A 27,854-nucleotide genomic window follows, 5' to 3' on the forward strand; every position below is an offset into this window, starting at 1 on the left:
ATCGTATCTGTCTCTGCCTCTGTGTGACCCTGACATGTTCATGTATGATGAGAGACCAGTGTCAGTGCATTCAGACAAATTTAAATTTGCACCTACAGTTTAGTGCCATGGGGGGTGGTGGTGGGGTGGAGGGGCTCTTATGGGGCACGACTAATTGCTGCCTGGGGATCTGTGTTCATGTGTGTGCAAGTGAGTGCATGAATGTGTGTGTTTGCCCGGCTGTCTCTCTGCCAACACAAACACTTTAGTGAATATTTAATGCACGTGTTTATCTGTGTGTGTCTGTCAGTGTGTGATAACAGAATGTCAGCAAAGACACAGGAGTTAATGAGGCCTTTTTTGCCACCAGTGGTGGATTGAGCGAGGTGCACACAGCTCTGTGGGCACTATTTTTGTGTATAATCATGACTGTCATGAGTAGTCTTTGCAGCCGCAGTGCAGAGTATCAGAACGGATACTCTAATTCATTATCACCATACAGTAAACTATCAATTCACTCACCCAACATAACGTTGATATCAGACAATTCTGCAAGTCCAGATACATCATTCATAAGAGCACAGAGCTAATGTTATCAGCCTCATCTTATCATAACTATACATCACCATCTTTATTTCTCAGGTGTGTAAGAGAGGATAATAGAGAGTTATCATACTTTGAAAATAATGGTGTTATGAAGCTTTGAAACCTGTAAACTCCCACTTGTTGTAAAAACCGAACAGCTTTAAGAATACATTAAGCTAAATTCTAAGAAACTAAATAAGCAGTGGGCAAGGACCTCCAGAGAAAGCTAAAATAAAACTTGCATCTGTGTATCTGAGATAGACTCACAGTGCAGCTTTGATGGTTGCTTATTGGCATTTCATGAAATGTGTCCACCCTCTACTCAGCGGACTGACAGTTGGACTGACAGTCTGAGGTGAAATGCTGGGTTCCTCAGGGTTCTGCATTGGGTCCCCTTCCTGTTGCATTTATAATAACTGTATTTTTTTTGTAATTGTTATGTTGATGACAGCAAACTGTTTGTATCTGTTTACTCCATGGGATTCAAATATGTTTTTTGTCTCTGCAGCATTTCATAATTGTTTGTACACTTTCTGGCCCAATCCCATTTCTTATTTTTACCCCCTACCCCTTGTTTTCAAGTGCCCTTTTGGCCCTTTTGAAAAGAGTTACAGGTTGATCAGAACCTTCCCGTGTGGGACAATCCTTCAAGAAACCTCATCGGTAGTCACTGATGACATTAACGGCTGTGGCGATTTTTCTTGCGGGACTGTCATGCATAAATCAGCAATCACAATGTAACTTATGCTAGCTAGCTAGTTAGCTATCGAGACTTTTTTTTCATTATGCTTGTTATAAAAAAAAAAGAACCACAGTATATTGAAGTACTGTTAAACTAAGAATATACAATTCTCATCATACTGTTAATTTATCATGTTGATCTGTTCTGTATCTATTGCACATCTGTCCGTCCTGGAAGAGGGATCCCTCCTCAGTTGCTCTTCCTGAGGTTTCTACTGTTCTTTTACCCCTGTTAAAGGGTTTTTTGGGGGAGATTTCCTTATCTGCTGTGAGGGTCCTAAGGACAGAGGGATGTCGTATGCTGTAAAGCCCTGTGAGGCAAATTGAGATTTGTGATATTGGTCTTTATAAATAAAATTGATTGATTGATCAAACTTTTAAAATATTTATTAAGGAGGGAAATACTTACATTTGTGGGTTTCTTTTGTTGGTTGTGCAGCCATCATGCCAGTGACTCACAAGGCGATTTCTCATAACACTCAGTACTTCTGAAAGACCTCTGTTTAGAGGGCCATTTTGGTGCAAGACTTTACCTAACAAGAATCGGGACAGCCTACTCCAAGGCTAGAATGTGCAATAGAGGGGTCGGATATGTAGATTGAGCCTTCTGAATGAAGGCAAATTTTAAATTGTCTTGTTTGGGCTAATTTCTAGATCGCAAACACAGCAACATTTGGGTAATACAACTGCTAATAGTTTCTACTTCAAACATCCAAAAAATATAACATGGATCTAACATTAAATCAAGTGGAAAACCTCCAAGGCTGAAAAATACGCTAACACGAAAGTGCTTAAAACTGCAGTTCCTCTAATGGCCACTTGAGGCTGGCTCCAAGATTGAGTCAATCCCTACAGACCCCCATGTTAAATAATCCATCTTTACAGCAGAAATAAACATGTTTACAGCCTGGTACAAAAAACTGTTTTGGTTCCTATAGCTAATTTCAACATTCATGACAACTGTGCAGGGCTTAATTTTTTTTTATATAACATACCCATTTACATTTTATTGAGGCTTGAAGTTACATATAATTAGAGGAGGGCTATGTCAACTGACTCAGAGACTGAAAAATTTGGTCACTTCTGGCTTTAAAAAATCACAACGGTGGCTGAAATGTTGACTTTAAGGCTTCAACATGGGAGGCCACAAACCAATGGGTGACATCACAGTAACTATGTCCATCATTTTAGACAGTCTATGAATAAATCATGTTCCTTCACACCAACCCTCTATTTCACATCTTGTAATCAAATTGGAGATTTAGGATAAAAACCAAATGTGGCCTTTAATTTATATTTATTGATGGCTGTGTAGTTTTACAACCTGTTATATATATTTTTTTATAAATCCGCCTATCGTAAAAGTTGTAGTTTAGTTTTAAGGCCGGTTTTCAACACATTACTGGAATAAACAAATGAAGATAACCTAGTTCTGTAAATCAGCCTGACTTCGAGGCATATATTTTTTTTGTCTCATCATTCTAATTCTATAAAAGCATATCAAAAAGTTTTAATTAAAGGTTGACTTTTGATTCTTTCCATGGATGCATGCTGATGGGAATGTCTTTTAGTTAGCGAGCTGATCTGATTCCTTCACTTCTTGTAAGAACAATCTAACACAATGTCTTGTGTTTGCATCTCAGAATAAAGCGAGAGGAAAAAGTACTGTCAGGGGTAAAACTTTTTGTTCTGTGTAATCTCATCTGATGTAGTGCTGCAGTGTTTCCTCTGTCTCTGCACGCTCATGTCCTCAGCAGGCAGGCTCATAAATTGGACAGCTAAGCCTTTCATAAAGTTTAATAAAGCGCTGTTTCGTGGCTCAGGGGAGCTGGTATTAGTGACGAGAGGCGCTGCTGCCATTCCAGCAAATCACATCATCATAATGAGGCTGTACTATGGGAGTAAGACACCTCCCTTACCACCCACACATCTACCCACCTCCCCTCCACCCCCTTTGTTTTCTTTATCATTCCTCTGACACAATACGATGTCTTCACTTCACAGCATTTTTCCAGTGGGAATTTGGGGATAGCGTTGTTTAAACGTCGCGGCCAGCTTGGACAGGCTAGGGTTATTTCTCATTTAGTAAAGATCACAGACGCTGTAAATGCTCCTGCGGCATGCCGTGAATGCCAAAAGCATTGTGATTGGCAGCTTGACGGCAGCGGCAGCATTTGCATGGCATTTAGCTGGGCGGGCGATGGCCACCCCTAACACCAAGGTGGGTAAATAAAATGACTTCTCTGTTCACACAAATGTACACACAGCACAAACACACAGACGCTTGTGCACTCACGCATGCAATCTCACTCCTCAACAACCCCCAACCATCTTGGCCTGCCAAGCCGAGAGCTACTCATAATTGTGTGGCATTTAGGCAGAGGAAAGGGACATCTAGTCGTGTGGGCGAGAGGAGCGCTAAAAAGTCTGAGCCTCACAGTTCTGCATTTTAGGCTGTTATTTGAGAATAATTAGGCACAGTTGCAATTTCCTGGAGCTTAAAAAAGTGCACTACAAATATAAATGCAGGCTTGGATAGAGGTTGAATATTTTAAGATTAATACGGTAACCTTTTGTTTCTCATTCTTTGTAAAAAGGAGGTGAGTTGAGCAAGAAAAAAAGATACACTTTTGCCTCTTTTAAAGGAATACTTCATACCCTAAATGACCATTTGTATATCAATTACTCAACCTGTGTTTTGTTGAATTCAGTCAACTTTGTTTTTCTTTCATCTCTCAGGTGCAGAATGAATTCAAAAATGGAGAAAATCCTTGGGTCCACGTTTAACAACAGTAAAACTACATCAAAACATTTGTAACAAACTCTCTCACAATTCATGCAGTATGATCCAAGTCTGAGTTGTATGCTCAGTACTTCCCAAACAGACAGCCCTTCCTGACAGCAAACAGAACTGACAGTGAAACTTATCTGTGCTCTTGTCATTCCCAGACTCCATTGACAAAACCAGTAATTTTACCTCGCTGAACATGGGAGCTGCTGGTCTACCACTGCCTCTATCTGTAGTTTGTCTGTGTTAATGCGTGACTTTGGTGAATCCAAACTAACCCTGTAAAACACCAAAGTCACAAAATAACACAAACAAACTACAAACAGAGGAAGTGGTAGACCAGCAGCTCCCATGTTCAGTGAGGTAAAATTACTGGATTTGTAAGTTGAGTCTGTTGGCTTGGAAAAGAGCACAAATAAGGTTAACTTTTCGTTTAATTTCTTGCCTGATACCTTTGACAGGACAGACTTAAGTGCAAAAAACGGAGAGACGGGGTGACATATGACATGCAGCAAAGGGCCACCGGCTTGAATGGAACCCAGGGCTGCTGCAGCAAGGACACTGCCCTTGTACATGGGACACCCGCTCTAATCACTGAGCTACTAAGTGGTCTGTTTTTAAATCCTAATCATTGTGGAAGCAGGCACACATGCACAAGCCTCATTTCCACACCCACAGTCCGCCATAAATGGATGTAGAAACACCCTTAAACATTAAACCTGTCAGTAAGATAGAATGTGCAGTTCACCAACTGTGTTGCATCGGCGAGGGCCTCCAGAGGTGCCAGAGCAGCTGTCAACACACACAGCTGTGGCAATTTGTAGCATCTGTACCAGTAATTCATCACATTTCTGCGGTAAAATCTCAATCATCATTATTATTAAATGTCAGAAGGATTATCAGTGATTAATTCATGGAGTGCCTTTTGAAACTGACTTCACAAAGTACTTCACAGAATAACATTAGACAATCACGAACCTGGGAGATGAATGTGAATAAAAATTATGATGAAATTCATCATCACTCATAAATAATTCAAAATGAACTTAATAAATGTGCCTTTGATTAATATTTTAATGACGAGCAGCCTGCAAAAATAATAGAACAATCACTGAACTTGGAAAACAATCTATAAACAGTGTTATCCCTGCATCATATCATCTGCATCTATCTCAACTGAAACCTTGCGTATGCGTGGTCTGAAGAATGTGTTAGGTATGCACATTCTCACCGTTCATTCTTCCTTTATACCAGTTTATGTGTGAGAAAAGCCATACGTTTGTTTTTTATGCGTACACATCGTTTATGCATCTGGCTGCCGGATTATACTGCACGAGTTGTGTGAGAGTTTGTTAAGGAATGTTTTAATTTTGAAGGGTTAGTTTTGCAGTTGTTAAAAGTGATCACCTATTCTTCTTTGATGTTTTTAAGGGTTCGTTCAGATTCATCAAAGTCAAGCAATAACGCAAACAAACCAACCAGTCAAGGCAGTGGTAGACCAGCAGCTCCCGTGTTTCGAGAGTTAAGTTTTTGTCAAAGGAGCCTGGTAGCTTTAAAGAGAGCATAGATAATGGCTTCAGTTCCCTGTCAGGAAGGGCTTTCCAAAAGCAAGGTAACATGGTGAAAATATTGTAACTATAGTGTTAATTTAACCTGATATTTATTGTGTTAGGTGAGCCTTTTTTTAAGGTGCCTAAAATACGTTTTGCTGATGCCTCCCTCGGCAGTGCATTGCTTTGCTTCCACGTTGGTACTCCTGTCTACTTCTCCAATCTGGGGGCGTACATCTATTTTAGCTCATACACTAACGAGTGCCTCATACAACCCCATTTTAAAAAATCCGATCTCTCCCTTTGGCGTTACAAAGTGCAACAAATTAGTATTGCATTTAGCGTTCAGTTTGTTTGACATTTCTACTGAAGCATTTGTAATGGTGGTACACACAGCTTAAAAAGATTATGGTCTCTCCTCATGAGGCTGAACAGAGAACACACTATAACCAGCCTTTATCCAGACAGTAAAATCTGACAAAGATATCGGAGGACGCTGCAGTCACTACAGACATATACCTTCTTTTAACAACCTTAATAAATGCACAAGAAGCAGCCCTACCTCTGATGGAATCAGTCAAATCTATTTGGGCTCCTAACCTTCTTTGTATTATCAGGCTCCGATAACAACCTCTACGGTCCAATAATACAAGTGCTGTTTAGACAGTTGCTTTCCCTGGACAGGATGAGCGAAGCAGACAAACAGCTGGTTGCATAAGCACAGAGCTGGCTGGGTGCAGAGTGCATGGACCCTTTTTATTCAGTGGAGGCAAAAGTATAGAGGGAAAAGAGATCCTCAGCGAAGAGACAGGTAGCAAATTAAGTGTATGCTGTGGTGCAAAGTGACCTCAAACACTGCAGTGAGAGTGATGAACTAACACTGCATTAATACTGCCTGTTCTTCTGCCTGATGGGAGAGCTTTACTGTAGCTAAACTGTGGACAATAAATGAAAAGGCAAATTTTTGTGTGCATGCCAGATTTTAGACATTAGTCAGTGTGTTTATTTCATTTGCAGTAATTTAGACTTTCAGTTTTGTACAGTTCAAGTGACCCTCTGTTTTTTAGTTTATGTTGAGTCTAGTGGCTTTTGTGTTCAGTCTCCTCGCCACATGAGCAATCACTCTGGCATTTAAAGTTAAAACAATTAAAAAGTCAAACGAACTTAACTCTCAAACAAGACAACATCATTTCTGTTTATGTAAAGGTCTTCTTGAATTTACAAGACAAACACACATTTCTTAATTGTATTAGTATGTCTCATATGTAGCATTTGTTGATGCCTAGTGACTTTAATTACTATTCAGTTGTTTGCATAGCATCACACAACTCTTATGTTTTCTGTAACCTTTAAAGTTGCATGAACTAGTGTTTGACCACTTGGGAGCAGCAGAATCAAGCTGCAAACACAACACTGACATATGATCTGTTTAAAGTACATACAGTGCAACAGTTTACACATCCAGCAAATACAGAGCAACATTAGCATTATGAGTTGTGTGTCGTCCCCATTGACTGTATAAAATAATCAGTGTAGCTAGGGTGATGTCACCCATTGGTTTGCGGACTGCCATTTTGAAGCCTTGAGTTTGGCATTCCCGCCATTGCCATCTTGGTTTTTTGGAGCCAGAAGTGACCATATATGGATGGAAGGGTAGAGCAGTGGCACTCAAATGGCCCCACCCTTAATTATGAATAACTATAAGCCTTAAAATGAATGACTGAGTTGTGTAAAAATTCACCCCCATACAAATGTGATGAATTTCTGCTATAAAGTTGGGCATCTTAACATGGGGGTCTGTGGGGATTGACTTGCTTCTGGAGGCAGCCTCAAGTGGTCATTAAAGGAACTGCATTTTTTTGGCACTTCCACATTGGCTTCATTTTTCAGCTTGGTCTTCCCACCCAGCCAATGCAAGTCCAATATTCACTCTCCTTTCACTGCATTTTGGTTTCCATCAACTCTTGATCAGCATCTTTCACTGCTAAAGGCTCCACTATCTTCACCAGCCAGTTGCTAACTTTGTCTAGTCTTTGTCTTGTCTAGTCTAGTCCAAAAGAAAAAAAAAAACTGAATTTGCAATAGCTGAGACATCCATGCCAAATTTCAGGCTCCTAGGCAAAAACTGTGACCACCAAAGGGTGGGGAAGTATGTGCACCAATTGACAAATCAATTAACCGATAGAACGAGCTATAGAGCTGCTAGTTGCAGCTAAAAACAACAGTAACTGTAAAACCAAAATAACAGGATGTTTGTCTTGCATGTATGCAATAAACCCTTTATCAGTAGGATCAGAAACCCTGACATTATCTGCATCACAGTACATTGTCGATCATTTTATTGAATTTACTACAGGTTAACACATCTTGTTTTACAGATTTTATAATACATCTATAAAGAGAGCCTTTGGGTTACGAGCTCACAGCTATGTAAAGTATCCCTTTGGTTTGTGTATATCTCCTGCAAATGTAACCTTCTGAGGTTTTAATTAATGAGGAAGGACACCTGCACGGACTGTTTGACCACCTACTGCAGAGCATCTGCGCCAAAAATCATTTTACTCAGTAACATTTATCCATGAAGTACAACTGTACACAAAGCAAAAAAAGCATAGGCGACCAAAGCCAACACTTGTGGTGATTTATTTCCTCATATGAGCACTTTACTATGATTTGTTATCTGCACCTATGTAAGGTATTAGTGTTGGTAGTTGTAGCAGAAGCAGAACTGGCAATATTGGTTTCACTGGTGGTAATAATTAAAGTAAAACTAATTAAGTTAATTATTTACTCCCATGCCTCTGTTCTGATTCTGAATCCCTATAAATCATAATCTCTGCATGTGCTCACACACCAGTGCAGGAGACCTGTTTATGTGTCAGCAGCCACATTAACCTATCCAAGTCATCTTATTCTCTAATATTTTATTCAGCTGCAGAGCAATCACCCGCTCACATTTACACACCGTCCCTCAACTTTTATTCACCTGAAATGATTCTGAAATGACATTACCGGTGACAGCCAGGCAATAACAAAAGTACAAAAACTTCTTTGAAAAACAATAAATCAATAAGCCTTGCCAACATATCCTGTTACATTCCCGACTCCTTGACACCTGAAGCTCATTAAACACAGCCTAACGTCAACTTAGAAGAAGGAGAGTACACAGAGGCTCGCCTTTTCACAGCCTATCACAATAAGAGCTACTGAGCAACCTTGATATATTGTATATACTAGAAATAAATATGATTGTCCTTTAATCTGATTTTATTATACTGGGGACTCCCGCTGGCAAATCTACTGAGGGCTGATAGCCTGTAATCTTATTGCAGGGAGTGCGGTGTGTTTCATATCCCCTTCTTGATGGTGTTTTATCATGTCAGGACTATTATTGTTCCTATTGGTATATGTGTTTCTGCATTTATATGCGCTGGTGTATATAACCTAATAAATTGAGTTATTGCACATTCTCGAGCAACTGTCTCTGTTTGCATATGTATGTGTGCATGTTTGCGTGCACCCTGAAGTCCCTGCAGCTCAGATGTGGGTGCTAATTTTGCCCCTCTGCGTGCCGGGGGTACTTTGAGGGTTCTGCTCTGTTTATGAATGAGGCATATTGACCCAATTTGTGGCCTTGGTGCTCTTTCTCTCTCGTCTCTTTCCTCCCTCCATCTCTCTGTCTCTCTCTTTGTCCGCCTGCCGGGGCATATTGTGAGCCTGCATGGCTGGAGAAACGGGCGCACTCAGACTGAACTAAACGCCACACGCATCATTGAGCAGCATTACCAACCTCTCCCCACTCATCACTCTGACTGGATGCTGCAGGTGTGTGTGTGTGTGTGTGCATGTGTAGAGGAGCTCCGTTAACTAGAAGGTTCTAATAAATCAACCTGTCTGTCCACAACCTCCTCCCTGCCTTCGCTCTTACCTATTCCCCCATTACTCCTCCCTCCTTCCCTCTCATTTTTTTGTGCTCTCTCTTTCTCCATCCATCGCGCTTTCCATCTCTCTCCTTTATGTCCTGTAATTCTTCTTTTAAAGCTCAGGGGGTGGTGTTGGAGGCATTATGTGCCTCCTGATAAATCACTGTCTGGGAGCAGATCAGAATAACATGTCCATCTGCAGATCAACTTACTGTCGTGTGTGTGCGTGGGTGTGTGTGTGTGAATATTCTAGCAATGCATAGTATTGTCCAAATGATTGTACGCTTTTTTAACAGTGTGCATGCATGCGTACATGCATCTCAGGTATTGTATATTACGTGCAGCGTGTGTGCATGCATGCACTCCAGAAAGTGAATGCAGTCTCTGGCCAGTACTGATCTCCCTGTCCTGCTGAATGGTGGCTGATTGAGACACATGGACTGCCTTTGTGCCCTGATCTAGTTGCCATTGATTACCTATCAGGGTTTTTGATTGCATCCTGGAAGTAATTCTTTTAAATAGGCCCTAATGGCCTCCAATCTGGGCTGATGACGACCTCAGAGAGTCCAATCGCAGATCCATTTAGGCCCTTTCAGACCCCTCCACGTACACTCTGAAACTCCCACTCATTGCTCACCCCCTCCAACCAACCCACCTCCACCACCACCACTACCGCCACTACTACTACCTCTTTGCCTTGTGTCGTGTCAGCGCCACATCTCTACACTTTGTTCCCCGGCATGCAAAAACACAGTGACAATGGAAATCTGCCTCAAACTTAGATATAGAGATCTCGCACATTACTTTATAGCATGGATCAGGTCTTGGCAAAGATTAGAGAAGCTGATGATGGCAGGAGGGGAGCAGAGTAATTGAGAATGACAGTGAGAAAGATAGGGTAAGGCTGAGAGAGACGCAAATAGAGTGTAATCCTGCTTTTAACTGAAAAAGATGAAGTAAGAGGGAGAAAGTCCGGGATTCAGATCTGTAAAAAAGAGGAGAAAGCCAGGGGGAAAGAGGAGGTATGACAGATCTGTTAGGGATAACGGAGAGAGGGGGGAGGGGGGGGGGGCTGGTCGTCAGTATGTCAGGCTGTGTTATTATAGTCTGAGGGTTGGATGGAGGCATGAGAAGGAGGAAGGAGAGGAGGAGGAGGCGGAGGAGGAGGGGGGGTTGCAGCAGACAGGAAGAGGGCTCGCCGTCTAATCCTCCAATTTTCTTACATTACTGCTCCCCCTCCTTCTCTCCACCTCCATCCTTCTCTCCACCGCCACCCCCCTCCTCCTTCCCTCCCCTCCCTCCTTGCTGCCAGACCTGTCGACAAATGAAACTGGAGATAGCGGCAGCTTCACAGAGATTGACTTGAAGGAGTAAAACACACACAGAAAAGAGAGAGCGAGACAGAGACCTCCTGCACCTCTAACAACATAAATGTACCTAGTAAACCCCAGTGGCTCGCTCATCTATTGTTCTGTACTGGGCGGGAAAAAAAAAAGTGTAGGTTCCTACATGTGCTATATGCTTTCCGCAAACTTTCCTCCACTTCAGTCAAATGGTAAGTCACGGCTATACGAGCAGGGAAATGTAAATGCACTGACTGATTTGAATGACACGCAGAGAAAATTGCAGCTGTCTTGTTGTGAAAGCAGCCCTGAGAGTGATCAATAACTTCCTGCTGATGAGGGGGAAAACCTGATGACAGAATATTAAATTAAAGAGATTGTTTTACGCCGGGAAAGTATTAACGGCTCACTTAGCAGAATTACGAAGCAATGATGACAAACAAGGTTCCTTTGCCAGGCAATGCTCCTTGTTAATATGCTGAACCTTGTTTGTTTATTGATATATTTTTATTTCTTCCCCAGGTCTGGTTCATTTGATTTAATTCAGAGTCATACTGTACCTGGTTGGCCTGGCACAGATTTGATGAATGGCTGCTGTTGATTAAATCTGGGCTTTGGTATTGGGAATGAAGCTGAGCTTTTAGGGGAATTAAACTCACAAATTCAGAGTTATGTTCCTACAGTTTACAGTCGATTTCCTCAGACTAATAACAATCACATGCAACAGTGCAAGGCATCGCCCTTGAATGTTTTTTCCCTCGGATGCCTCTGCTGGTAACAAATCCATCCCAAATTGGCTCAGTCTTGACCTTTTCCACTTTTGTCTCTAATTTCCAGCAAACAAGCTGACTTGTTTTTTTTTATATATATTTTTTTTATCTCCTCCAAAATAAAAGTTTACACAACATTCTCATTCTGGCCTGTTCTCCACAATTTAGTGATTTCCATTTCCCCGCCCTCTTGATTGATTTGCATTCCAATCACTTCCCATTGGGCGAGGCAGAACCCTGACTGAGTGGGACTAATTTGCCATGCTAATGAGATGGCTCCGACAAACAGAGCCAGCTGGAGACCAGAGTAAATGATCCTGTCATCAGTCAAGAACACAAACATGGCTAACAGCTAATTAGCTCGCGGCAGTTTGTAGAGGTGACATTCTATCTGATCTGTGCCGCGCCGGAAGAGAGGAAGAAAAAAAAGAGAGAGGGGGAACAATAAACGAGAGAGGAAAGGGGAGGAGGGAGGGTTAGCTTGGCGATGAATTTTTTTTTGTTTTCCCAAACACACTCTTGTGGCATACACTTGCACACACACACACACACACACACACACACACATACACACACACACACACATCTATAACTTCCATGTTTCCATTGCTTTGTGCCATGCAATGAGGATAAGAGCGAGTATGTGCCATCAGAATGAGGGGAGAAAATATGCTAAGCAGACAATCAGAGGTGTACCCCCTGGCGCTAAACAGCCAATCATGGCTGTCCCAGTGTGTGTCACCAGCCAGCAGGAGGCAGAATTAGTCCTGGTTAGCAGCCAGAGCCCTGCAGAGTGGCTGATTAGTCTTTTAGACTGAAGAGGAGACAGAATGTTAAAAGTCCGACTGCATATCCGAGACTGCACGGCAGACAAAGGACTTTTTATATTAGAAAGAAAAGTTAGCAGCCTCAGTGTCGCCTTGTGAATGTGATACACTAAACTGAGCAGTTATTACATTTACAAATGTCACACACTCAGTTATTTAAACACGCATTTAAGGAATTGATTTGCTACAATGGAGCAAGCATAGGTGAGTTGAGGTGGACTGATGCCTCTTAGTACAATTATAAGATGTATAAAAGTTCAAAATTTTCACTATTTATTTGTATTTTCAAGTCTCCCTTATGTAACATTTATAAGCAGTAAGGTACATAAACTTTTATTAAATGGTTCCCAACATATAATAACATAGCTGTCAGCAAACAGGTCTGCCCATAAAAGAGGGAAAAAGGGAAAGCTTTTTGGGCCCCAGCTGCTAGGGGGTCCATGGAGACCAGTAAAAATCATGTTTATCCAAATATAAGCAATGATAAAAACATTTTTATTTAAAACCAAACTATTAATCATTGCTTATTGAAATAACAACTATAAACATTGTATTTTTCATTGCTTATTAAGTGACAATTAAAAAATGTCACTAATTAAATGCATGCAATCTCTTTTCAAATAAACTTAAAACCTAAGGATTTTACTATATATGCTTTTACACTATGCTGTTATCTAAATGATTCTAGGTCAGTCTCCTGGGTGAAAGTCACAAGTTTGTTTGACCGATCCATCTTGCCTCCCACCGACCCTATGTGGACTTTCTCACACTTTACTACTACTAATACTATGGCAGCTTAAAGTGTCAAAAACAACTTCATTCCGAAGTCGTTGAAATCTGGCGCTTAGTCAGACACTGACGACAAAAGGCATCCTTTAACGTCGACGATATGCGGCTAGTCGCCACTATAGCTTAAAGGGGCTCGGGGCTGTCGGGGGAAACATGGCAGGACAAGAGCCTGAGTCAAGTCTGAGTTTTTGGTGAATGTGTCCAACAAACACTGACTTTCACCAGGAGAGTGTCCTGTAAGATTCTACAGCCAAACCCTGCTCTTTTTTCCTAAACCCAACCACGTGCATTAGTTGTTGGAGGAAAAAAATATGTCAGTTGGCGTTGTTGTACCAACGTAGCGCGTTTCTTTCGAAAGCGACTGTATGTAAACGGTAAATTTCCTGTGAAAACGGAAGTGTATTTTGAAAGAAGACAATGCATGTCACAAGCAGAACTTGACATGGTGTCCCAGAACAACCAATGCACCACGTCACGTCATCTCTGTACGTGAAAGGTCCATGTATAAATGTCAATATCTGACGAGGTCGGAGTGAGAATGTGTTGTCAAAAATTTCGCCACCCTAAGGGGTATCTCACGCCTGGGACCACTGACCAAACATTAGTATTTGACAAGTTGGGAAAGAGACAGGGTTAGTGTCATAATGAAAACCTACTCGACAGAAAAAACAAAACAAAAAACAAAACCTGCGGGTGATCGGCGGTCACATGACCATTATCTGAGTAATCTACTGATCTAAACTAGAAGAAAGAGGGCATGGACATGCGTTGATATGAGTAAAGCAGATTTAAGGAGGGCCCATTCATGGACCTTTTTTGTGGGCACAGCCATTCTGTGGTGGGCCTGTTAACAGATATATATGTTTAATAATGTTGGCTATTCATATTCTTCATATACTCCTCCTGTGGGCATCTATAAGTGGAAGCTCATACGTAAACACATAATATAAAAGTTCTCGTCATAGAAGAAGTTATACTGTACCTTTTAATAAATGTCCTTGTGCCTGCTCATCAATACAGTCTAGTTTGTTGTCAACATTTATTCAATGTTTATACTGCTTGTAGATACTGAATAGAGGGACTTAAAGTAAAGTGTTACTTACAATACTTTTTTCTACAATGTCTGCCATAAAGTGGTGTCATGTACATTTTGGGATGTTGTAGCTCTGATTAGCTCGCTGCATTATTTAGGCCCTCAGGATTTCTTCTTTTTAGCCGTTCACCACTTCCCTGTTAATTAATTGTTCTTCATCCAGGTCTGTCTCCCTTTTCCTGCCTTCAGCGTCCCAGTCTGTTTGTCATCTGGTTGCTGCATGCTATTTTGGTTTTTATCAGCACAAACACTTGCATCCATCCATTTGTAATCTAATAAAGAAATGGCAGCAATCTGTACGTTCCTTTTGGGGGACTGGATGACTTTGAGCACCAGATGCTGATGTTCCCCCAGAGTCGTTACCGTGATGGAGCCGATCCTTAACTGTCTCCAGTAAAGACGTACACACACACACACACACACACACACACACACACAACCTCCCCTTGCTCACTCTGTGCGGAGGCAGGATTAACCTGCTGGTAGCGGAGTAAATCCAGCGCTGCCTCCGCCTCTCTGTCTCTATGTCTGAGGAGGCCTGGTTATCCCTTCACACAAGCTCCCTGTTCAAAGGGGCGGCCGCCGGGGATTAATGACGTGTTAAAGGGGCGAGCATGGGAGATTAGATGCGGCTTGCTGTAAGGACAGGAGATTTAAGAACACGGACCAGTGGTTAGTGCTCACTGAAGTATGATTAGTTAGACAGTTAACCTCCAACACACACACACACACACACACACACACACACACACACACACACACAGACAATGACAGACAGGTGCTTTAATATTTTTCAATACACCCAGAAGACGATGCGGGTGTGAAAGGACAATACCACTGTGTTTGCTGTATAGTAAATATACCTCTGTAACTCTGCTGACCTTTAGGACAACAGCAGGAGCCTGCAGCTTCATTGCCACAGCAAGAAGAGCGTCCACATTCTGAAGTCACCTTTTATCATTTTAATTTATTTTGAAATGTTTTCCATCCTTTAAATTTGCATCAGGTGTTGTATTTCTCATATACGTAAAGCCCTCTGAACTGTCTTTGCACCTACAATGAGCTTTAAAAATATACTTGCCTTGTCATACCCTGATGTGTGTGTGTGTGTGATTTCTATATTTAATAGTGCTTCAAAGTTTAATTGGCATGTACGGATGTACGTGGCATTTAAAACTTGTGAGACAGAGCAGCATTTGATCAACATATAGCGATGTGATGTGATAATAACAACATCTCAGCAGGGATTAGAGATGATAGGTTTGTACTTTATTATATATACTTGTGTTTTTAGTTATTACTGTTATTTATGTTAAAAGAAAACAGAACATATTTCAATCTAATTGTGTGTATACAATATATGCTCATGTATATGTATGTCAACTTAAGACAGAAAAAAATAACATCTCAGGGGATATGATGAGAACAAAGTGGAAATTATTTATGTTTGTGAAGGGTTCATTAAAACTGCAGTGTGCATACATGTAACACAGTTGACGTTGCTGTTAAATACCACCACATACTTATGTAGCATAATTGATAAGATGTTGTGTATGTATGCTTTTGGATAAATATGTGCAGCCCTAAATCCATCTGTAGAATGTGAACCTTGCTGTACCAGTGTGGTTATCATTCAAACCAATCAAAAGGCTGGACGGGTAACTGTTTTAGCTTGTCTGATGTCGTAGGAACAACGGTAACAACAAGAAAATGGTAAAGGCTATCCACCTTATTTTTCACGTAAACACGGAGGCAAAACAGAACACAGCCAGCTTCCGTTTTTTTGTGCGACACTTCCGGTCCAGCACTTTTGACCACTGTGTAAATGGGAATCACCTTGTTGTTTACCTTGTTGAGTTTGGCTAGATATCTCACATTTTTCACGTCACTATATCACCGTTTAGACTAATCTGATGTTTGTAAAGTCTATAAACACAATGATTGAACAAACATTACTATTTCTGTGTGCACGTTTTGTAATTAATAACATGGTTATTGTAGATTAGCTAGGCTAACCGTTAGCTGTCAGCTGTTAGCCATTAGTGGTGTCTGTAACTCAAACGGTCCGTGAAAAAATATTTTTTCCAGTGGATGTCTTAGTTAAAACATGATTGAGCTAACTGGAGTAGTTTCATGTCGTATCCGACAACGGGAGGCTTTTAACAGATGACGTCCTGATGTTAGCTTTGCTGCTGCTGTTAGCTGTCCCTGTCAGCTGCAGCCACTGATGCTTTCTAGACATCGTGATTTCCCAAAACTGAATAAATACCACACATAGCAACACAAAATTGCTTTGCTAGCTCAATCATGTTGTAACGGCTGGATGGTTGATGCATACATGCTGATTCTGGTGCTGTCAGAGCCGATCCGCACATCACTATGGCTTAATAATCAACTCAGTCAATAAAAACAACTCGTCCTGTGTTAGGAGTGTATGTCGCGGACAGAAAGAAAGAAAGAAAGAAAGAAAGAAAAGAAAAACAAAGATAGAAAAGCAGCGTGCACCTCACATATTTATTTCTCACAGTTGCGTACACGTTTGGCTGGTATGCAGAAGCACCATCTGTATGTCTGTGTGTCGAGGGTGTGAGCCGCAGCTTCAGCTGCTCAGGTAGAGAGGCTGTGTAGCCTGGTGTGTTTTTCGCTGATTTGGTTCTGCAGGTTCTCTGCTGGTACACTGGAGACGGGGATCAAGCAGTTGTCTCACTCGGGATAGATTGTGCTTTTTTTGGTTCACAGTTTTTGATTGACGTGCGATTTATTCGCGTTTAGAGGGAATTATTTTTCCGGCAATTACCGGTAACGGAAACATGGACACAGTTATCTATATAAAATACACAGACTAACTAACTAACTAACTGATTGACTAACATAAACAATTGAAAAAAATTAGCTTGCACCGTTAGCTCCGGTGAGGGAAAGCAGCGGACCGGAAGTCACACACAAAAACAAGGAAGTTGATCACTATTTACTTCCATGTTTGAAAATAAGTTGGATAGCGAGTTTACAAAAAAATGTTAAGTTTACTGCAATGCTGACAACTTAAGTTTATTTTTTTAATCATCCATTTAGAATAGTAGAGATTAAAATCCCATTGAAATCAAAATGGCGGCCATTTGTATGTACCATTGCCATAGTGACGGTTGTAGCAGGTTCACTTCCATATAAACTTCTGTATAATCAAACCAACAAGTTGTGAACTCACCAAACGAGCATTGGAGTAGTTGAAAGCAGGGAGAGATGTCTTTTGTTTTCTATCTCCCCTGCCATGCTGCTAGAAAGGAACTGAGAATTGCTGGATTTATGTTACAGTGTTACTAACTGAGGAAAGTAACTTGTTAGTGAACTTTTGTGTTATCCCGCCTCGTAGTTTCTCCTGGGAGATGTGTTGGAGCAGAGATTTCACAGCCTTCATATGAATCCTATTGATATAACATTGAAATTGAAATTGAAATAAACTTATAAAAGAAAAGGACCTGTTTTCCTCATTAAATAGAAAAAGTACACCAATCAAGGTTTCTTACTTTCACCCAACTAAGATTAACGTTAGCTGAACTGCCTCATTAACTCATCATAAAACACACTTAAATTTGACAGAAACAAAATAAAACTCACCAAAACCTCTTAGTTCCTTTCACTGTTCCAACAATCACAGACACTGTTTTGGCTGAAATAAACCCTTAGTTCACTGAGTTAGATGTGAGTCTGCATGCTGTTTATCCTTCTCTGCCTCTCGGCTGTCCACTGAGCAACTCCCTGTGTCCTGACAAATAAAGCTACTGCTCAGAATAAGTTACCAACACGATGTGCACATTTGCAGTGCATTTAGGAGGCAGGAAAAGATATTCCAGAGGATACAACCATACTTTTAACCACATTTATTGTGGTAGTAGCATGTTCTGATGACCTCAATCAGAGACAGGTAAATGAAGTAAAGATGTTATACAAATTAGAGGGGTGCAGATTAACAGATGATGTGACTTTAAGTTGTTATGAGTCATACAGGTTGTGGATAGTGTCACAAAATAGTTGATTTCCCAAAGAACTGCAGGTATGGCATGTCACATTAAATGTTGCTGCTGCAAGGCATTGTGGGATGGCATTATCTCCTTTCCTTTTGTAAAGGATAGTCTACGCTAAAGGAGATTATAAAGGAAGCACTGAAGCACCTTTCCTTAATATTAAGGCAATTCAAACAGACCTTATCATGGCAGACGCTCAGATACTTCAGGGTCATTTCACACAGTTAGGAACCTTCCTGAGCAGAAAGGACCATTCGATCGCAGCCAGAGTTCTTAAACTGAGAGTGAGTTGTCACCATAACAACTAACAACAATCGCAGCTTTCTGCTGAACTGGTCAATGACCATGGCAAAAATATTCAATTATTCAGTTTCTATCCCCAAACATATTAGACCATCCAAAGGCTTTGAAAGATATTGACAGCATCCATGGTGTTTGAGCAAATGTGTAGGATTTGAACGTTTTCTGGTTCTGCTGTATCAGTTTTTTTTCCCTTTATCTGACATTGGAGCCCAGTCTCACCCCTAAGTCATCGAAATCTGGCACATGGGCAGTAAGTTGCGGGATCAGAAACCAACGAGGTGGTGGTGGTGGTGGTGGATTGGTCTAACAAAGACAAGGCAAGGCAAGGCAAGTTTATCTGTAGAGCACAATTCGTACACAAAATAATTCAAAGTGCTTTACAGAACAAGAAAATGCATTAAAATCACAATACAAAATAAAAACATAAATAATCATTATAAAATGAACTTTAAAAGAGAAGAGTGCAGATAAGATAAGATCCTTTCAGACACCAACACAAACACAAACACCAACCTTCACCTGAGAGAGCGCTATTTGCGTCCCAAAAGATTCTAAAGCCAAACCCTGTTCTTTTTCCTAAACCTAACCACCTGTTTTTGTTGCCTAAACCCAACCAGGTTTGTCATTGAAGGAAAGAAAATGTCATTTTATGGTGTTGTACTGACATAGTGCATTTATTTTCAAAGAGACCTATGTAAATGTTAGATTTCCTGTGAAAACAGAAGTGTATCTTGAAAGAAGACAATGCATGTAACAGGCAGAACTCAACACAGTGTCACAGAGCGGTCAACAACGAACGCACCCAGGGTACCTTGCATGTTGTATTTGGACTTGGAAAGTCCATTACCAAGCACGTCAATATGTTACGAGGTCGGAGTGAGAATGTGTTGGACATTGTTGTAGAAATGCAATGCTAAATAGGTGGAGTACTCTTTTAAAAACCTGACAGAGGGAAATACTATGACCAGTGGGCTATGTGTGTGTGCGTGTGTTATAGTTAGTAATAGTGGGGGGGTATAACATGAGATATAAGCAGATATGTGTGTGTATTTTGTGTGTGTGTGTGAGTGAGTGAAAGGAGAGGGGACTGGAGCTGCAGTGAGATTAAGAGACATATGTACAGGTCCTGATAGCTAGTCGGGATCAGTGCACTGAGCAAGATGTTAAGGCCGGGGTTTCTCGCCACCCACTCCCCACCTCCACCCACGTCAAGCCCACCTCCTCCTCCTTAATCCCCCCCTCCCTCGATAAGCCACCCGGCCCCCCCATAGACACACACACACATCCAGCTCGCTACCCATCTACCCTCAAAATCTGCTCCTGTGCAATCTCCTGCGCATCAGCTGCCAAATGAAGTTCCTCTTTAGAAAAAAAAAAAACTTGGCTGTTGAATCGTCTGAGGCATCGTGGCGGGCGGCAGAGGCAGCCCTTGTGTTGAAGCCAATAATCCGGCGTCAGGGCTTCAGGTGCGCAGAGGGATGTGATTGACAGGGCTCGATATGAGGCCCTCGCCTCACTTGACATTTGGGTTTCATAAGGTCTGGAACAAAAGGCAGGGGCAAAATAATCAGAGAGGGGCGCAGGCAAATAAATCTGTTTATTCCTCCTCACCTGCCCCCCTCCCTCACCTCTGCACCTCCCCTGCTCGCCCACATCACAGCTCAGCCCGTGGAGGGGAAAGAGGGAGGGCATGATATTACCTTTTCTGAGCCTTAGTGGATTCACGCAGACGACAGCAGGTCACTATAGGCTCTGTGCTTACCTGAGATATTAGTTTGTATGTGTGGTAGATAGAGATGTGTATTTGAATGGCTGAGGCAGTGTGCACAATCCCTTGTATGTATGAGGGAGAGGCAGAGACAACAGGAAAGACAGAGAGACACAAGCAGACACACTGACCCGGGGAGAGAGGATTGATGTGGTGTCACATTGTGGATAACCATTTGTACGCCTGTGTGTCTTTGAGGTAGAGAAAATAAGAGACGTAGCAGTGATAGAAGTCTTCTTTCATCGTGTTAAAGCAGCACAGCGGCTTTACGACACAATTAGACACATAAGAAAACAGATCTGATTCTAAATGTAGCTATTAGAGGTGATAACGAATTCAGAGAAAGAGAGGAGGAATGTGAAACGTAATGCAGCAGAAGATGATTAAGATTTTTGACACAGTCAGTTAGTGCAGCTAAATGACTGAACGCAGTAGTTAAGCGAGCTGCTGACCCAGCAACAGCGCGTTTCATCTACCCACACTAAACATCTACTCACAGCTGCAAATGTAGGCTGACATACTGCATGCACTCTCTGCCTCACACTGTGTGTGAGGAAGAGGTAGAGAGTTATAATAGACTGTATTTCAATAGGTGTCTAAATTGGATTGCAGACAAAAGGGCAAACATCTTATGAAGGTTGATTCTTACGCTCATTTAAGTCATTTTGCATGACTTGGACCTATTTCTATTTTCTACAACTTTAAACTTCATTCAACTTCATTTAGGTCATTGGTAGCCATAGAACTCATTTTCAGTTAGACATATTTAGGTGAGAGTTGAAAGGGACTCCTTTGAAAATCGCCGATTTGCCCTTGATTAAATGCACCCTAACTTTTGAGTGTTATTTAGCCACCTTCCCTACAAGCTACATTGACACGATTGGTACCAGTGACTAGCTTAAAAAGTGAGCACGCTACAGCCTCCTAAAGACGGTAATGGGCGGGAGTAGCTCACTCCATAGGGACTTGGGTAGGGAACTGGACAGTCACCAGTTCATGTCCCTGCCCACACCAAATATGGAGCATGCACTGGTAGCTAAAGAGGTGCCAGTTCACCTCCTGGGCACTACCGAAGCGCCCCTGAGCAAGGCACCAAACCCCAACCACTCGGGGCACCTGTCCAATGCAGCCCCCTTCCTCTGACACCTCTCCATTAAATACATGTATAGGTCCTGGTTGTGCGTGTGTGTGTTTCAGTCCTGTGTGTATGTGACAACAGAGTGAAAAATTGAATCTCACCTTGGGGATTAATAAAGTATAGACTATCTTCTTCTTCATAACTGAATTTCAGGAATTTGATTACGCTGTTCAAGAACATAGGTTAGTTGAAAACTATGCCAGTATGAAGAGTAAAGGAACCGCATACTGATGTACTCAGGTGACTTATTGTTGTTCTTGTTCTTTCAATTGTCCTTTTTCTTAAAAAGAAAAATATACAGCTTTAATTTAAAAGAGTACAGTGATCGTTAGGAGCAAAACACTTCAAGCCTAATCGAGTATAGAAGAGACTCACTGGTATCTATAGAACCCATTTTCATCCAGATATCTTGAGGTGAGAGTTCAAACGGATGTCTTTGAAAGTCACCATTTTTCCCTCGCCAAAATGTAGCTGAGCTTTGGAGTGTTATTTACCCACCTTCTCTAACATGATTGGTACCAATAGCTAGCTTAAAAATGAGCATGCCACAGCGGGACCCAGTGGGAGCCATGTGGGAACTAAATGGGCTGAAAATTGGGCCCTATATGGGACTGTCCATGAGTTCCAAACTGACCCCATGCTAATTGCCCACATGGGTGGGTTTACCCAAGTGGGCTCCACATGGTTATGCTTGGGCTACCTGGGTTGCAACTGTGTATGGGCCCAAAATGGACACCTTATCTGGGACTCACTTAGGTAAACCCACTCTTGTGGGTTCCATAATGACATGGGGCCATTATGGAAACAATCCAGGGCCTATTTTTCAGCCCATTTACTACTCACATGGGCCCTACATACAATTGTAGTTGTACAATTGCTGCAATTGTACCAGAGGGCCATGGTCCCCCTGGCCTCCTTTGGGGTCGCCACTGTGCAGATTCTAAATTATTAATACAAAATACAATCAACAAATTATAAATTAAATTATATTATAAATGAAGATAAGACTCAGTTGATCCAAACCATGGATGGAAATTCACAAACTGCCCACCAGTATGTAGAGTAAATAGAATTAGCCCCACCTTTACAAGCTGCAAAAAAATAAAGTGATGTATTTACTGTAATCAGTAATTGTAATACTCTAAGCATATTTTGATGCTATACTTTTTTACTTTTACATTGGTAGAGTTTTGAATGCAGACCTTTCACTTGCACCAGTGTTTCTACACAGTGGTATTGCTGCTTTTCCTTTAGTTATAGATCAGAGTATTCTTCCACTGTTTCCAAACTACAGGTGCATCAGTCAAAAGACAGAAAAAACTCTTTATGGCAACAGGGACAATCTAGAAAAACCAACATGTCCGAGAGACATTATATAAAAGGGGGCTGAGAAAGCCTAATCTAACCCACCTTTGTAGCAGTAATAATAATGATTCAAATTGAAGTTAATTAAGTGTGTACATTATTTTGTCTCCCCCTATATGATTTAAATCCTACACAAGCAGGCAGAGGTACCTACAAGGGAGCTCAGTGAGAATTTAATTGCAGGGCTGTGAGTGCAATCTGTGGACATAATAGCAGACTGTTTTATTAGGCGATTCAATTAAAAAACAGGAAAAACACGAGACACCTAGGGGCCATATGTTCGCCTCCGCCTGGAAGTCTCTATAAAAAAACACATAAGTCAACAGATAGTTTCCAGATTAATCCCTGTGACATCTTTTAGTAGCAGACCGAGGCCCCCACGTGGGGAGTCTGCATAAATTGCATCCTGTTGGAGGTGATTGGACGACATGTGGGTGATTGGCAGGACGATGGAGCGCGGTGTGTGCTCTCATCTGTCGCCATTGGCTGTCTTTAATGGTCGCTCCTCCTTCAGACCACACACCATTGGCTTCAGGGGCTTCGCGGAGGAGCCGGGAAGTTGTAGTTCTTTGCAGCAGACGCACATCTGTAGTGCTTATTATCGACTAATATGAATTAAACTACACGTCCCGACGTCACGCTACGGGCTCTTATAATTGTTGTGAATATGTAATTGCGCTCCTACGACTGGTTGCTTCTAAATTTGGCTTCGCAGTGGCAGGCTGCTACAGTCGGTGAGGTGCTCGGTCCGCCGGTGCCGTGTGAGGATGTGAACATTAACGGAGGCTGGAGGAAATTAACCGATAAATGCGTGACGACGGGACGCCGCGGAGAAGCTGAGTCGCGGACAAGCAAGGTCATGAGGTGTCAAAAGTCGATGCTTTGTAGGGAAAATCAGAGAAAATAGAGGAGACGCTGTTAGTTTGAGGAGAAGATTAAGCTTTGTGCGTGTAGAATAACGCGCTGGAGATTTTTTTTTGGAGAAGACTGAGACAACTCCTGCTTTTGTTACCACACTGAATGGACTTTTGAGATAGTGTCTAAAAGAATGACGGCCAGACAGAGGTCCGAGGATGTTCCCACTCTCCACGGAACCTGCACATAACCCGCAAAACCACCACTGACTGACCTTTTTACGCACGGGGAAAGATCCGTGCTCACACATTTGGTTTTCGTGTTTATGTGGATGAACTTTGCAATTCATTTTTAATGATTCGAGATCTGAGCAAGATGTACCCCCCGGCACGGCATCCGGTAAGTAGAGAGCAGCAGCCGAGGCAGTGTGTCAAAACAGCGCAGATTAACAGCCGCGCGCCTGATGCGTAATCAGTTTAGATCAAGTTTCCGTGCCACTGCGCGCTCGCACGGACAATTGCGCTCATTGTCAAACTGCTGCAGCTGTGTGTGTGTCTGTGAGTATGCGTGGGTTAACGTGTAAAGAGACTGAGTGAAACCAAAAGGCCATCCCTATCAGAGAGGCCTATTGTCATCTACAGTCTTGCATGTGTGTGTGTGTGTGTGTGTGTGTGTGTGTATGTGTATGGTGACACTGAACTTTGGTGGCTCAGTTCTTCCTCTCTTCCCCTCCTTCACACGCTGTTTGGTTTGGGTCGAGGTCCCCCACCAGCCGGGGCAGCCGTTAAAGTTCACTGTCACCGAGTCTTGCGACCGGATCAAGGAGGAGTTCCACTTCCTGCAAGCCCAGTACCACAGGTGAGAGTGTGGATGGTGCATGGCATAAACATGGAAACATCTGCTCATCAGCAAAACAGTGACAAAAAGGAGTGATTGCAAATCTGATCTGTGTTTTTCTGGGTCCAAAAGCTGCAATGATTGGTCAATTAATTATCTTAAGAGTCGTTTTCAAACCATTTATTTGAGAAAATAAACAGTAGATTGATCGATAATGAAAATAAACTGAAACCAAACAGATAATGTGAGGAGAAAAAAGGTCATTGCTGTGATGTTGACCTTCCTTGCACTGTCACATACAGTGTGACCAAAATGTTTCTGAAAATGCATGATGCAATGACATGAAACACAAGACAGAGACTGATTTTTGTTTAGGATTTGATTGAGGAATAAAACAGTTAGTTTGAGGTAAACATAAATCTGGAGATCCCATTTTCCCAAATCCTCCTTAGACCCCTCTGAACATGCTAGTACATTTGTCTCAGGTCCATCTATCGCTGGTGACCAACCGCAGGTAAACCCTATCAACCTTGGTATGCACGTCTCTCTTTGCGAAACGCAAGTGGCGTGAAATACTTTTTCACCCGACATGATGAAGTGTGAAATACATTGCTTGGGGGCAGAACCATAAGCACGATACCAATGCATAATAATCGCCCACCTCTGGCCTCCTCGTAATTATGGCCCAATCACCTGGTGAGATGAACTAGCGGTCCAGTTTGCTGGCCAATCCCGGAGCTGAATGAGCTGAACCGAGGACAGTTTGTGCTGCATGCATGATGCTGTGATCAAACTGCTGCATATGTGTGAAATCCAAAGTGCAGGGAGACACTGATTTGGTGGGAAAAAGGAAGTAAGGGTCGGTCAGATACACACACACTGAATACACATCAGTTCTTTGGAGATTTTTTTGTTTGAAGCTTGATTTAGAAGAAAGTAAAATGTATTCTGAAACTTTCTTTGACTTAATTATCAGATCTCCTGTGACATGTAATATCATTTTGGATATTTGAAAAAGCTTATTGGCATCCATATTGTCTGAACTGCTCGCTGAGTAAACTCTCCAACCTTCTGGGCTGATGGCAAAAAATCATCATCATCAAGCTCAAATTAAAGCTTATGTTAAGGCAGTAATGAGTCGCACGTTTAATCTGGCTGTGCCAAAATTCTACAGCTGGTTCACATTCAGTCTCTGTCTGTCCGCACATCAGCATCCTACCTTTACCTGCCAGACTTCTCATAAATTACATGAGCAAAAGTGTGCTGTCGTAATGAGGCTTTCCAGTAACAGACAGTATTTGAAAGAGTTAAGCTTTTGTGTAACCACAGTTGTAAAATGGATCCTCATTATATGGTTGCTTTTTTGTTGATGGTGCAGTTTGGGGCATCCACTCACGCTGTAAAGAATATATGATGAGGTTTGTGTGGTCGTTTATTGATCCATTAATTACTGCACTGCACCTGCTGAGTAAGTGTCTGTGTCTGCAGGGGGAAACTGGTGTGATCCAAGTTACTATTTTTTTTCTTTTTACTTTCTGCACTCAGATTTAGAAATGCAAATTTAAAGTAACAGGATGTAGTCACTTAGATGCTCAGCAGATGACACCTCTAATTTATTTTGTTCAAAGTCTCATTTTGTGAATTATGTAAAGTGTCATGATCTAAAGTCATAAATGATTTTTCTGTGTGTGTGTGTGTGTTTGATCATGGTACACACTAACATAACATTTTTCTTCTGCCTCGCAGTCTGAAATTGGAGTGTGAGAAACTGGCCAGTGAGAAAACTGAGATGCAAAGACACTATGTCATGGTGAGTCTCGTTGACCATGTGTGTGCGTGTGTGTGTGTGTGTGTGCATGAGTGCATCAGTATTTTTGGGGTGTGTGCAAAAAGAGGAACAGAGAGAGAACACGTTTGTTTGACCTTGCTTTGATCTTTTTTCTTTTCAGTACTATGAGATGTCGTACGGACTGAACATCGAGATGCACAAGCAGGTAGGAAAGGTTTTCACTCAGATGTAAAAAAGATGTAAAACTGTTTGAAATCACACTGGAGCAGGTGTCGAAGAAATGCAGATGGTGGATAAGATTAACACGAGTTTTTAGTTTCAATTGTTGTTTTTTTCAAATCTGTAGTTGCTGCTGAATTTTGCAAAATCTTTTAAGGTACATTTGAAAATGATTTATTTATTACTACCAGTGCTAAAAGGTGAACACAGAAAAGGCCACACTGCTGTCACTTGATGGCAGTTTTGAATTTTAAAACAGGTTTTAAAATGTCCCGCCATGTTTTTCGAGGCCCCACGCTTTGTACGTACAAACTTGTAAGAATACTCACAATTTAATTTATCATATTTATTTATAATAACCTCCTCACCTGTCGTAGGTAAACAATTTCTCTGCTAGGGATTTTTTAGTGTTAGTCCCACAGTTTGGGCCTGTCATGTACAGCATTCGAGCTATAGAGCTAACCATCCCTAAAAATATGTACCTGGTGATGTTTAAAAAACTCACCACTTTGTTGAAAGGTATTTCCACTCCTCTAAACATCTGGATAAAAACTAATTGATAAGGTTTATCATCACCAAATGAAGATGGCAGCCAGAAATGACACATCTCCTGGCATCTATTTGCACAACATGACCCCAAAGTTAGAAACTGTATAATCAGTATTGGTGTATATTTGATGTTTCTTTCTTATGCTTTGTATATTAATGCAATGTAATGCAGAAATATTTTCCCTGTGTTTTACAAAAAGAGCCATTTCCAGCTGTCTGTATCAGGAAATACAGTCGCAACTTGAGAAGTGCAACATACAGAATCATTTTTTCATCCACACGGTTTGAGGAGTCTTTGAAGATTCTGGAAATACCTTCAGCACAGCGGTCAGTTTTATCAAACAACCTTCTGGCTTTTTCAAAGATCGGCGGGTAATTATTTTTTTAGGAAAACGGGATGCTTAGCTGTGACTTGAATGTAATGTTAGATCATGAGAGACACAAACTGGGGCCAGTATCAAAGCAGAATCATCCCAGAATGTACATTAAAGGTGCTACATTTCAAAATGGAAATGTGATTTACAGGGGTGAAAAAATGAGCAGCTCGCTTGCCTTGTGAGGTTGAATAGTAATTCCGTGTGTGAATAATGATTTCATCAGTTTAATTGAACGAGAAAATGG

The 27,854-nt window shown here is 41.6% G+C and overlaps 1 protein-coding gene across 3 annotated transcripts in view; it reads left to right on the forward strand.

Moving 5' to 3' along the window:
* The first annotated feature begins 23,708 nt into the window (after nt 1-23,708).
* The window catches only part of LOC125890692 (transducin-like enhancer protein 4), a 59,390-nt gene continuing 55,244 nt past the window's right edge, over nt 23,709-27,854 (forward strand). For 2 of the 3 annotated variants that reach the window (XM_049579448.1, XM_049579449.1), the window contains exons 1-4: nt 23,709-24,238; nt 24,600-24,697; nt 26,423-26,486; nt 26,626-26,670. In XM_049579448.1, the coding sequence (XP_049435405.1) occupies nt 24,194-24,238; nt 24,600-24,697; nt 26,423-26,486; nt 26,626-26,670 (252 nt within the window). In that variant the 5' untranslated portion in view covers nt 23,709-24,193. The remainder of the gene's footprint in view (nt 24,239-24,599; nt 24,698-26,422; nt 26,487-26,625; nt 26,671-27,854) is intronic. The other variant, XM_049579450.1, reaches the window with a different exon arrangement.

Source organism: Epinephelus fuscoguttatus, linkage group LG6 (genome assembly GCF_011397635.1).
Source record: "Epinephelus fuscoguttatus linkage group LG6, E.fuscoguttatus.final_Chr_v1".
Lineage (NCBI taxonomy): Eukaryota > Metazoa > Chordata > Actinopteri > Perciformes > Serranidae > Epinephelus > Epinephelus fuscoguttatus.